The following is a 14,042-nucleotide window of genomic DNA, read 5'->3' on the forward strand; positions in this document are numbered from 1 at the left end:
GGGAACCTGAAAATTTACTCATTGATTTTTTTTTTCTTAAATTTTGAACTAAAGAATATCTTTGATAACAATTATGATTACAAATATGACCAGTGCTTACAGATAAGGCTTTGGTAAAGCTACATTGGCATTTATATCTCATGCTATAAACAAAAATAAATAATTAAAAAAATATTAAATAAAATGCAAAATTTTTATGTATAAAATATAAATATATTACTATATTTCAAAATATAGAAAAAAAAGAATTGGAAACATAATTTTCATATGAAATAATTATTAAAACTAATCATCCATATATTAGAGGTGACTGAAACTGGTTTGTCAGATAGCATTTTAGAAAAGGTACAATTTGTAAAATTAAAAGGCACTAATAAGAGAATAGGTGCCATTTTTATTAATTACTTCAGTAGGTAAATGTTTTCATTTAGGCAATAAGCAATGAAACTCTTGATTACTATTCTAAGGAAGTATCAAAATAAAATATTCTGAACTAGGGAATTTAAATTAAACAACACAGTCCTGTGAACATGCTAATCCATATCATTAATTGCTTTGTCCTTACAGTTACATCCTTACAATCATCAGCTATCCAAAAGAAAGCCAATTAAATAAAAATTTAATCAGAAAATTGAAATTTAAAACTTTTACCATTAACAAATGAAAAGAGTATGATTTTAGAAGAGGAGTACATTACATTTTTGATAGAAAATATTTTTTAAAAGTCATGTGCAGAAATTTATCATCTTTCCATGAGAATTCAAATATTTACATAACAGCACAAAGTGATAAATATAAAAGAAATATTTTGTTTTTAATAAGAGTCAAAATTTATAAATAGATTCCCCAAATTTTATAGTATGGTTAAATAATAAAAATCTTAAAACTCTTTTTGTAAAAACAATCATTTAGTGTTAAATTATTTCATCTTATTATGGCAACGTACTTCTTTCAAAATTAGCAAAAAATTGTTGCAGTGGAGGTGATAATGGTGCTGAATGATTCTGCACAAAAGTTTTGAAATCATTTGACCATATAGGAGAATCGTCATTTTTTATTTCTTCTGCAAATGTCGATAAAAACCTACAAATAAATTATAATTAACTACAGCATATATATATATATATATATATATGGATATAAAATCTTAAAACTATAACTATGAAATTAAAATATGCATAATATCAATTATTACATATTGCAATAATTAATATTATGAAAAATTTCAGGTCAGCAACTTAAAAAGAAAATGTTAATTTGTAAAAATAATCTACAAATAAAATGTTTAATTTTAGAGACATAAGAATTTTCTAAATGCAACAATTTTTAAATTATAAGACAGTAGATGTTAGATATGCACAAAAAATAATGAAAGCAAAACATATCTTCAATAAAGAAGATAACTGATCATATAGTAACACTCTAACAAAAACAGAAAAGATATTAAAGTCAGTGACTTTACAAAGATGCATGAACAAATCTTTTTTATAGAAAATAACAATTCAGACCTAAATCCCCTACGAAAGGAAACAATGCAGCTTTGGCAGAAAGTTCAAAGCTCAATCGATGATATTGTGACTGCATTACCACGGAAAGGCAGTGCAGTAGCTTCTGAGAGTAAAGACACCTGAGCAACTGGAGGCAGAAGTCTGACTGTCATATGAAGATGACACTCACACACTTGCATGCACAACCCCTTTTTACATGGGTGGTGGTGGGGCACTTTCACACAACTCACAGATAGAACACAGAGGAAGAACAACCATGCCCGGATCACGGAGAAATCGCACTACCCCTAGGCCAGGATGCCGGCCTGAAACTCAATTGAAAAAGATATTTTAAGGGCAATAAACTGCAATGAAAAATATACTGTATTACAAGGCAAAGAATTATACACTGATAAGTTTTCTATGAAGGATTTAAAATGTGGAAGGGGGGGAGAGAATAGAATCGTACGACTAATTCGTAAGACACAGATATGGAACCAATCCATTTTCTGTAACACTTCAAATATTTAAAAAGTTTGGCAGAAAAAAAAATTAATGGGATGCATGCATTAGCGAAAAAAGCAGGAAAATTCTTTAGTGTCAAAATGACAAGGTATAAAACAAAGTCTAGACAAAAAGGCGGACAACCAATATATGTTTTAGTAAAACATATGCCCTCCTCTAACTGGTCTAACTAACTTGAATGGCATCATAGGTTAATACTCAAAGCAATATTATCTAACAATTTTTGAAACATGAATTCCTGTTCCTCAATAAGCAGCTATTGTCAGTTATTTGTTGGTCCCCCAAGAATAAAAATGTAGCATCCGACCTCTCTTTAAAGCATCCAAAACATGTTCAGTTGGGTTTTGATTAGGGCAGAATGAAGGTCAATGTATCTGATAAGCATCTTTACTTTTCAGAAGCTCCTTAATAATAAGAGATATATGCGATCTTGAATTATTGTCCATGAGCACAATGTTTGAAGATATGGTATTGTGGAACAGGTGCATGTGGGGAAGGATACCTTCATCACATTAATGATCTCCAGTCACTAAACCACCCCAAAAAATATGGAGCTCTGTTCTTCTACTCATCATTATACCCAAACACACACACCAGGTTTGTCTCAATATCCCTTTCTTACAGGGATGAGAAGGTCCCAGTCCTTACCTTTCTCCATATCATCTAGTATCAAGAACCAATTGTGAGCTAAAATGGCTCTCATTGGTAAAAAGGATATGATTCCACTAAAGAGATATCCAACCTTTGTGCTTGTTACACCATTGTAAACAGTGTCACTGATGGCATATAGTCAATGGTACAAAGCATTTCAGATGGGAATGAACAGGCCACTTTTATGCAGCCTTCAATCTACATTAAACTGGGACAGCAATTATTTTATTGCTGTAAACAGAAGCTGAACAATGTTGCCTGCTGTCCGGTTTTTACCTCTTTTCATCAACACAATGATATATTGGTTTCTATTGCCATGGTTTTCCTTACCCATCCATCACCAATCTTTTGTACAGCTGCACCTATATTTTAATCCCTTTCCAAGCAAGCAAAAAAGCACTTTATCAATTTTAAATTCTTGGGGAACATTTGTCAAACTTTTAGTAAAAGATAAATCACATTCATTGTATACATGCTATGATAAAAAGAATGTGTATGAAAAATGACTAATTCAAAATGATTAAGTAATAAATATATACCTTATATAACATGTAATTAAATTAATAATTAAAGGAATAGCAAGAAATACAAATTAATAACAATTCAAATATTTGCTTTAGAATAAAAATAAAAACAAGATAATCATTTAAAAAATAATAATGAATTAAATATCAAAAAACAAAATATGAAGGAAACTCAAATTAACAAAAATCATATATAAAATATGAAATAAAAGAGAACTACCTAAAGAGCTGCAAATAAACTTTGGGGCATAACTTCTCTTCAAATGATGCTTTATTTTTCAGCATAACTTCATGATAATATGGAAAGACTGTTCGTAAAAATTCACGTCCAAATATTCGAAAAGCATCATAACTTCCAAAGGATTTACAGTAAGTCGGAATATAGCAATAACAAAACCATCTAAATAAATGAAATCATAGAAAAATTTATTATTATAATTATACAATTTTTTTCTAAAAAAGAAGAATTTTCGCCATTATAATAAATAAAGCAGACTCTGACTATAGTACACAAAATGAAATAATAGGTAATGTTTCAAAATATTTAAATTTTTGATTCAAAATAATATTCAAACTTTTGAAAATGCCTGAAATTTTTTGTTTAAATAATAATTATTTTTCCTATACAATCTACATTTTACATTTTAAGAAAATATAGAAATTCCTATTTTATTTTATATCTAAAAAAATATTAAAAAAAGTGTGAAATATAAAAAATATAAGAAAAGTGAGAAAAAGGAAGAAAATAAAAACTGAAAAAGGAGAATGTGCTTACAGAAGTCCCCCCCCCATCTCTCATTTTTGAATTTTAACAAAGCTAAGACTTTATTAAAATACATTTCTTCCTTTTTGGATTATCAGAAATTCATTGCAGAATATATAACAGCAATAAAAAACTTTGAAATAAAATCACTAAACAATTGTTTTGGAGCTAATCATACAATTAAAGTGTGTTCTGTCATAATGTTGCCATTAATTTCTGGGGAATTTTGAGTGACTATTTATAAGCATATATTCTTTTAATATTTCAATCAAAAACGTAGTAAGAATACTACATGCTACCAAATTCTAGATCAAATATTCTTATCTGCAGAGTGCCAATTAACATATAAAGACATAAAAACACATTATCAATAAAGCTCATCATGTACAAATACATCATCATTAGTTAACACTGGCAGCCATATATTATGCAAAATATCTAACAGCATTTATTCATAAAATAATTATTCTTGCAGTGTAACAGCTATAAATTCTTATTTTTAAAATATTCATCATGTCTTTTCTTTAAAACTTTATTGTTTTTATTCAGAATAATATATTATGGTCACAATGAATATATTATGGTCACTAGAATAATATGTGGAAATTAGTCAAAAAGAAAGTAAATTCATGAATACATAAGTGAAAATAATTTATGCTTATATAAAATATCTTCTCAAATAACATATTAATTAAAAAGATTAATTCAAGAAGAAATGAGCATAATTTATATATCTCACCTGCTATATAGTTTGACATAAGCATTTGCATCCACTTGTGGATAATGAAGCTGAAAAGAACTAGGGTTTTCCAAAGGTATTGTTTTTATAAATAATAGGAACTGATTTGATACTTTATGTAGAATTTCTGATTGATCATTTGGAAGATGACTAGATTTGTACAAAACAAAATTCTTTACGATCTAAAAAAATATTCATAGGATTTGTTACTCAAATAGAACAACAACACAACAAGTAATTACAAATATTAACACTGAAAATGGTATTTTGTCTTTTTCTAGTTTCTCTAGCTAGCTAAATATTATAGACACATAAATTTGCTTTAATGTATCATTTTTTTGGCATGAAATATACATCAAGTACAAGTTAATTATAATAAAAGTTTAGATGGATAACAAAATTAACAAACTACATAGTAACCTCCTTTATACTAAATATGTACTAATTAAAGCATACGTATAGTACATACAAAGCTTTAAAAATGAAATAAAACTGTACAGTCAAATTAATCTTAATTTGACCATCACTATAATCTATAGCGACTCAAATATTAAAAATCAGTTAATCTTTTTTTATTTCATTCATTCATTAAAAATAGACAATTTTAAATCATTATATGATTATGAAAAATATTAAAATAGATAGCTACCTGAACAAAGCTGGGAGATTCAAATGGAGGCTTTCCAATCTGTCCTTCAATTTCAGGCTTAGTTACATTTATGATACACAACTGTAGAATCTAAAAAAATAACCACCAAAAGAAGAAATTGATTGAAAAATATGCTACCTTCTAAATTTTAAAAAAAAGATTCCTAATTGTTTAAACGAAATTCTATTTTTTCACACATCAATTAAACTGCATTAAAATTAACAAACAAAACACTGGCCTACAACAACAATTTCATTAAATAATAAATTATACTAAATAAATATTTTAATATTTAATTAGTAAATAGAAAATTATACTAAATAGCAAATTGTACTAAATAAATATTAAATAGTAAATAGAAAATTTTACTAAACAGTAAATATACTAAATAAATTCATAAAATACTAAATTATATTAAATATAAACACGCAATAATAACAATAATAATAAAACTATAAAATGAATAAATGTATGCAAAAAATGCTTGAGATATGAAAAATACGGTAAAATTATTAAATAAAAAGAAATTAATCGATCTCAAGATTTATAAACCTTGATTCTAAAAACACTGAAATCCACATTGCTATAGAAATGTACCATGTCTGAATTTATTGAATTTTTTTATAACATTACATTAAATATTTATATTCATTTTGTTTGAATCATAACATTATATTCATTTTGTTTGAAACAGCTGTAAGTTTGAGGAATTATTAAAATGTTTGCACAGTTAAGAAAATATATTAAACTCATTGAATGTTATGTATATTTTTGTTATATAAAAATGTAATCTAACCCTTTGCCCTCAAAAAAGTAATTTTATCCATAATTATTCACCTAATACAAGAATTTTTTTTATTTCTCTGAAAAATAAAAATGTATAATTTTTTAAGTTGGAATTCATTAAAAAATTAATTCACATCTTCGTCCAATTCTGTAGCTATTTTTAAGAATCAAATTAAAAAAAATAATAATAATAAATCAAATGTTAAAATGATGCATAGTCTTGAATAGTATTTGAAAGGTGACATCAGAAAGTAAAGAATTAAAACAGATATATCTTAACTCTTTGCTCTCCAATGTCTGAGAAAACCTTTTAAAAACAAAAGTTCAAACTTACTTTGCTAAGAACAGAATAAAGATGTTTGACAACAGAATCCGTTTCCTTTTTAGAACGCAAATATGTTAATTCAAGATCACAACTAATATCTAACAGTCCATTTATTTCTTCTTCAGAATAATTCTGCAAATGAGATACATGATCCACTGTAAAAAAAAGATTTATATATAAATATAAAAGAAAAAATGCAATAATTATACTAAAACTTGATAATATAAGCAATGAAAGAACTGGAATAATATAGTTTCAATGTCATATATTATCATTAATTATTAAATTAATTTTATAATAGACTCATAAAAATGCAATGTGTAACTTAATTAAATATTCTAGTAAAATACTTAATATAAAATATAAATACAAAATGAGATGGCAATTTAAACATGAATATAAATATATAAAATATCAAAAATTTATTTAATACAAAAATAGATTTCACGATTTCAATTAGAGATATTCTCTTTTTGGATATGTATATTTGTAATTTTATATATCACACAAAACATGTTTTATTCGTGCATATATTTAAATTTATGTATATATTTTTTTTGTAATTTTGAAACATTCTATGAATAATAAAAACAAAGCATAAAAAGAAAATTTTAAAGATTTTTTCTTATTATTTCCGTTTATTGTTAACAAAAACTAATCATTCCATCAATTGTTTAAAACCCATTATATGATTGAAATAGAGCCGAAATTAACCAAAATAGTCTGGACAGGACCTCCTTCAGTAAACTGAAAATTTTGGATAAAAGAAAGCACTTAAAAAATTATCATCAAAAGATTACAAAAATTTTAATTCTGGATCATAAACATGTTAAAACATACAAAATTATTAAATGTGATATTTTATATCATATTAAATATTTATAAACAAAAAAATTTGTTCAATAGATATAATATATCAGAAAATGCAGCATAAATGTTTATTTCCTAAGATGTTCAGCTGGTGAATTCCATAAGAATTTTTAAACATTTTCAATCAAACATATATGCTGGATCATAATTCCTTGCTGCTTCCAAGTTTAGAATTGAGTTTGAAAACTTTATGATCCTGAATATTGGTGCTTCTTCATTCCATTTTTGAATAAAAGAATTTTTGTAAAGAATGTTGTCCAGTTCTTTAATATTTGCATATTTCATAATTATCCGCAGTTCAGCTAATTTTCCATCAGCTAATTATTGTATAATTTTTTTAATTTTTTTCAGAATCGCATCATATTTCCATTTGTTAGTATTCCAACACCCTTTTTTTAATAACTTGGTTCAAGTGTCATCTGCTTCAATTCTGCTCAATATGAAACCTCCATTTCACTATTAAAAAATGCTTTTATTTATTTATTATTATTTTTTTACACTTATGACATGATGACATAAATGAATGTTCTACATTTCAGTAAAGCCAGTGATTCTGAGTTGGACAGGAAAGCAACATATTTTGGAGATTAATGGAATTTCCAACAGAAAGAGGAATGGGGATGAAAGAGAGGAGATTTAGGAGTGTCAACACTGTCTGCAGTAGAGTAATTGCTGCTGAAAGTGACCTTGAAGTAAAATTGTTTATTTGTAAAAAAAATCAAAAGTTAATTTTTCAAAGGGAATTGAAATTAGTAAAAGACAATTCTGATTAAAAGAGTTTCAGATAATTGAGGTTTCACAGTATTATATATTATCATATTAAACATTGTAATTATAATAATGAGCAATTTAGAATAAGATGCATAGCTTACAGCAATTATTCTAAAGACTAATTCAAGTCATTAAAACAAACCATGTTATTAGCAATTTTTAAATCAACTTATTGTAATAATATGTCTTCCTATTGTTGCAATTATTTATATGGCCAATGGCCTTATATAATTTGATATTTGAAAAAAATATGTTAACAAAAAGATTTAAAAAAAAAACCACATAAAAACATGTTTACAAAAAAATTCAAGAAATAGATTCATGCATACATTTTAGATATAAATATCCATTCAATAATGAATATTATCACATTATTAGTATCAAAGGATTTAAAAAGTGATACAATTTATGTTACATCAACAATTATATGATATTTATATTATTTTTTCTAAATTTGAAAGATATTTACTCAAAATAAAGTGCATTAATATCTTATCATCCACTCTCAATTATGAAAATATTTTGGTTTATTAAAGAAATATCTAGAATATGCTTTCAGAAAAAAAGCACAAACAATACTGAAAATGTTTAATATACCACTATTCCATTTTTTTTCACTAAATTTAATGTATATTATTCAATAAAAGGTTATTTCATATTATTAAGTATAATAGCGTTATAAAACACTAAATAATAGAAAAAGAAAAAAAAATCATATACTTCATATCTGTCATGCTTTAACATTACATAAGTTTGTTAATGAATATCATGATTTTTAAATGAATTTATTTCACACTATTTTAAATTAATTCAAGAAAAGAATTCATATATTCAAATTGATCAAGGGAATTAAGTATGTGTAATTGCTTTTTGTAATGTTCTAAAATAATTTACAAATTATTTTAGAACATATTATAGAACATATTACCTGGATGAGTAATAATAAATAACCAAAAATATGAGAATATACATCTTGAATTCAACATATTTATACATATTTAATTTTTAAAAAAAAACTCTACTTTTTATAACTGTTAAAATTATATCCTTTACATAATAACATGAGGGACCAATATATAAGTAAGTTTAAATTCAGAAAATTGTATTTTTATCTTCAGATAAATCTGATATAAAAAAAAAGTATTTAAAAACAAATACAAAATATACTTTCAAGATACAAAATATAATTTCAAAACTGAATAAACTTACATAATTGATGATAGCAAGATGCACAGTCAAAGTGGAGATTCACTGGACTAACATTTGATAGAAGATTTATTGAATCAGGATATTTCATACCACTACACAGACAATCAAGTACCTAAAATATATAAACCAGAGATATACCTTAGAGTCTCTATTTAATTAAATCTTATCTTTCAAATGAAAAATTTTATTAAAAAAACTGGAAATTATCTATGCACTTCATTGATATTACAACACATATTCTAAATTATGAAACATAGTTACACATTCTTTGGTGAAAAAGCTTTTAGTCATGCTTTGTACATCTTTAACATGAATACATTTTCCATAAAAACTTTCACATTTTTGTAAAGACCGAGACACTTTAACTGGAGCATCTTCTAAAAGCTGTTCTAAAAATGCAATGCTAAAAGCATTGTTTCAAATGCTTTTAGCCTTTCTTTAGTGAAAATTTTTAATGTCTTCTGTATCATTATTTTCATAACTCATTGTGATGTTCTCATTACTTTTCCTAATGTTTTGCAATATACCATGTTCCATCGAATATTTAGCAATGACATTTTTTTGAACATGGAGAAAATTCAGATAGCTCTATATATTCTGTAATTATGCAAGAGGATGAGATATCAAAACAATCAATTTTGTAGCATCTTTGAAAGAATTTGTAGCTAATAAAAATACAACATAAATGCAACAAAAAAAAAATTAGCCCAATAAAAAGATAAATTTGCTAAATAAAAATTATTCCTTATAATCTGAAGAGTAAATAAACCATAAATATGATTCAAAGTCAAGGCTTTACAGAAAATTTTGGAAATAAGAAATTTTCTTAAATGGAGACTAAAATGCTAAAACACATTAAAAAAATATATGCAATTTCATATCAAAAATTTTAAATTTTGAAAGATAATATTCATCCATTCAAAAGTATATTATTTTAATTTATGAAGAACAGCATCATTACTCAGAAAATTCATTCATATACTTACAGTAAAATTTAAAGAACATTTGAAAGCATTAAATTAAACAGCTGAAAACAAATAGCTTTAATTAAAATAAAATAATAAAATTGCATAAATCTGATACATTTAAAATAAGTATAAATATATAAAACTCTATATCATAAATAAGATAAATTTCAACTCTTTATTTATATTCCATGATGTAAATAAATCACAAATTATTAAAAAAAGAAGAAATTTCATTTTATAAAAAGAAGAAGAAAATAGTAGACACTTACACGACAGGGTATAAATGTGGCCAGCTTTTCATATTTCTTATTGATAGGACAGTTTCTCCAAGTTTGTTTTCTTTCAGCAACAGTGCTAGCTGACTGAGATATTGATCGCTTTCTTTTCATTCTTGCTGCAGTTGTTGATGAGGTGGATGGTTGATCGATGTCTTTCCATGAGGACATAATGGATGCTAAAATTAAAATGAAGCTCTAATAGCATGAATACAAGAAATTTGAATATTAAAGGATAAATGGCAAATCAAATGAATTTTTGTTAAAAATTCCTGATTTTTATTTCTGCTCTTGAAAATGACTAATGTATTTTCATGAAAGAATTTCTTGCCAAATTTTTTTGAATACTATATCATATAATTTTTTGAAGTACATTGTTACATAATCAAATGCAGAATGATATATATATTAAATACAATCTTGTGATTATATGAAGCATTTTTTTTTTTTTCTATAGCTTACACGAAGAAAGTTTAGACATTAAACTTTCACCAAAAATTTCATATCTTTTTTACTTTTCTTATTGTTTTAAAAATATGAATGAAATTAATTATCCATGGCTTTTTTAAAAAAACAACAAAATATATCTGCATGTGATTGATGTTTATTAGTGATATAATAACTATTCCATGATATTATAATAAAATGTTTCTGTTGAAAAATTAACTATCCATTACATTAATTTTTCAACAAAAGCAATACCATCTTTTGTAATGTTAATTATCATTAGAATTAATATTTTCATGAGAAACAAAAGATTTTCAAGTTATAGCTTTTTCTTAATTATTTATTCTCCAAATTAGTTTTATCTAAAAAACTTTTTTTAAAGATAAGTATAAATCTTTCTGCACAGAAAAAAATTTTGTTAAATCTTTTCAATCATAGTGTCACCAAATTTTATTAGAGAGATGCCACTAAGAATTATAAAAATAGTATAACATTAAAAAGTATCTTATCACTCTAATTATTAACATAACATATATCATCTTTTGTATAAATGTATAATACAGTAACAATCAAATGAGTGCAGAATATCTGACTATTTTATTTAAACAATGATGGCGTGATTTGCAAAGAAAAATAAATTTCTAGTTTTTAGACCAAGAAACAGAAAATGTCTCGTTTAATCTAAAAATGTATGTGCATTTAAAATAATTTCATTTCTGATCTATATAAAAATAAAAATTATTCTTACAAAACAGTTTTTCAAGTTATTATAATATTTTCAATACTGCCGGCAAGATGATGATTTTGGAAATATAATATTTATTTCGATGTAAAATAAAGGAACAAAAGTATAAATTGACATAAATGTTACACTTATTCTTTATAAATAATTTAATATCTCAAAAAATTGCAAAGACTATAAATGATGAAAGAAATGCACTTAGTACTAGTAAGTTTTTCCCAAACACAAACAAGCGAAAAGTCAATTGCAGCCGCTTATTACGTTTGAAACGGTTTTACCTCTTTTGAACCTAAAAATAAAATTATCAATTAAACAATCCATATAATATTAATAATTTCGGATTGAGATTCGAAAAATTATGTGATATATGATTTGTTATTTTAGACTTTACTAATTTCAGAACTTGAATAAATATTGAAATAGATATATACTTGAATACAATTATGGTACATTACTCATTATCAATCACTATATTGTTATATTGTATGCCTTAAGTACACAGAGTGATTATAAATGATTATAGCAACTTTGGAGATCTGTTAAAAAAAAGAGAAGAAGTAAGCCTTATTGTTCATTGTAAATAAAAAATAACAACTGAAAGTGTAAATTCCTTAGTTATAAGGGTTCAGAGTGAGCCCTCGAGAGATACGAAGAATATTGAAGTGGTACGATGTAGCTCATCCCACAATTTATTCTGCATGTTTCTGAGCACAATTCTTTCTGTAAGAAACTTTGAAAGGATGCAGCTATGCATCCTTAAGAGAGCAAAATGCCTTATGATGTTGACCGGTATTCAAACTGTCGGGCAGCATCATGGAGTTGTTGTACAATTAGGGATGACGAATATTTTCAGAGCGGTTATTACGTAACCAATATCAAAAAGTCACAAATACGATCAATACTTTTCAAAGAGGGGTGTGATTCAAATCCTTGATACGATCTTACTGATGATATTTCGATTACAGGTTTTGGATCACGATAGAAAGTAACAATCGATACGATATCACTGAAATTTGCCGGAGCGGTGACTTCACTGGAAAGTACCAATCGATACGATCTGTCCAATGGAAGCTCTCGGAAGAAATCTGTGATTGGATTGAAAAGTGAACGGACCGGTTATTGGAATTATCGTATCGTATCATTGAATTGCATATCACTGAAATTTATCGGAGCGGTGATTTCACCGGAAAGTGCGAGGCTTCACTGGAAAGTGCGAAGTCACCGCTCCACTTTACGGGAGTGACCGATATTCGTATTTGATGATGCACTATTCCATACAGATCATTTTTAATTGCTCGTGACATGATTGACTTTGATTACATGTACTCTGTTTGGAACGCATATTTAAAAATAACAATAGCAATATTATTTGTTATTCAAAAAATCGTGGATTATGCATCTCTATGTACAATGTCTTGTGCTAACAGGGATGTTTGGCAATATTTTATTTGTTTATTTATTTATTTACTGGACTACATCAAACAGCAGAGTTTGTTTCAATGTTATAAACTATTTTGATGAACTAAAGACATATATAGGCTTAGAAAGCGTTTTTTCAGAGATGCTGAAAAAGTATGGGTGCGATATCATATCGCTTTGATATCGTTTGTATTTTGGTTCGTACAATGAACACTTATAAACTGTATTTAATTTAAACTCATATATTATTTGTCATATCCGAAGAAAAACAAGGTCGCATTTCATTCTGCTTTCGTTTAGTAGTTCTTAAAAGTTAGAATATTCATTTTTAATGACCATAGTTGAATAGTTGGATCTCTACCTCAAGAGCTCAAGCATAAATTGATGACGAGGAATCTTTCTTTTGTGAGAAAAATGCGCTCATTTTGGATCATTGAGTAAGTTGATTTCGATTTCCACTTGGAAAACTCTTCGTCATTTTGACTATCCCGTGTCACTTGGTAATTGTTATGTGACTAAAAATTGACCCTGGCAACCGAGTTCAAAATGTTTACATCTATAATATATGGTGGCGTACCATATATTAATTCCTTTTCAACCATCGTACATCCTGACGAGACAGAAAAAGCACTGTAGACTAAAAAAATATCAATTTACTTATTTAAATTGACGAAATCAGAAGATAAGGACAAAATGAGGGATTTCAATAAGGACATTTTCTTAAGAGTGATATATCATGGTTGTACTTGCTTTAATCCAAGTTGTTTATCATTTCTTGGAAAGTTTTCGAAATAGAAAGTAAATTTCGTTAAAATTATAGAAAAAAACTTCTGTCCTCTCTTGCGTTGAAATAATTATTATCTGTTGTTAATGTCTGTCTGTTACTGTAAGG

The 14,042-nt window shown here is 26.1% G+C and overlaps 1 protein-coding gene across 3 annotated transcripts in view; it reads right to left on the minus strand.

The window, feature by feature from the left end:
* LOC129971109 (histone acetyltransferase KAT2A-like) overlaps positions 1–12,698 on the minus strand; it is a 36,944-nt gene extending 24,246 nt beyond the window's left edge. The window contains exons 1-8 of one of the 3 annotated variants that reach the window (XM_056084611.1): positions 12,634–12,698; positions 10,537–10,721; positions 9,300–9,411; positions 6,459–6,604; positions 5,339–5,428; positions 4,690–4,871; positions 3,408–3,587; positions 947–1,083 (exon numbers count right to left, since the gene is read on the minus strand). In XM_056084611.1, coding sequence (XP_055940586.1) covers positions 947–1,083; positions 3,408–3,587; positions 4,690–4,871; positions 5,339–5,428; positions 6,459–6,604; positions 9,300–9,411; positions 10,537–10,713 — 1,024 coding nt within the window. In that variant the 5' untranslated portion in view covers positions 10,714–10,721; positions 12,634–12,698. Of the gene's footprint in view, positions 1–946; positions 1,084–3,407; positions 3,588–4,689; positions 4,872–5,338; positions 5,429–6,458; positions 6,605–9,299; positions 9,412–10,536; positions 10,722–11,737; positions 12,061–12,186; positions 12,592–12,633 lie in introns of those variants that run through there. The other 2 variants (XM_056084594.1, XM_056084603.1) reach the window with 2 other exon arrangements.
* Positions 12,699–14,042: the final 1,344 nt, after the last annotated feature.

Source organism: Argiope bruennichi, chromosome 1 (assembly GCF_947563725.1).
Source record: "Argiope bruennichi chromosome 1, qqArgBrue1.1, whole genome shotgun sequence".
Taxonomy (NCBI): domain Eukaryota; kingdom Metazoa; phylum Arthropoda; class Arachnida; order Araneae; family Araneidae; genus Argiope; species Argiope bruennichi.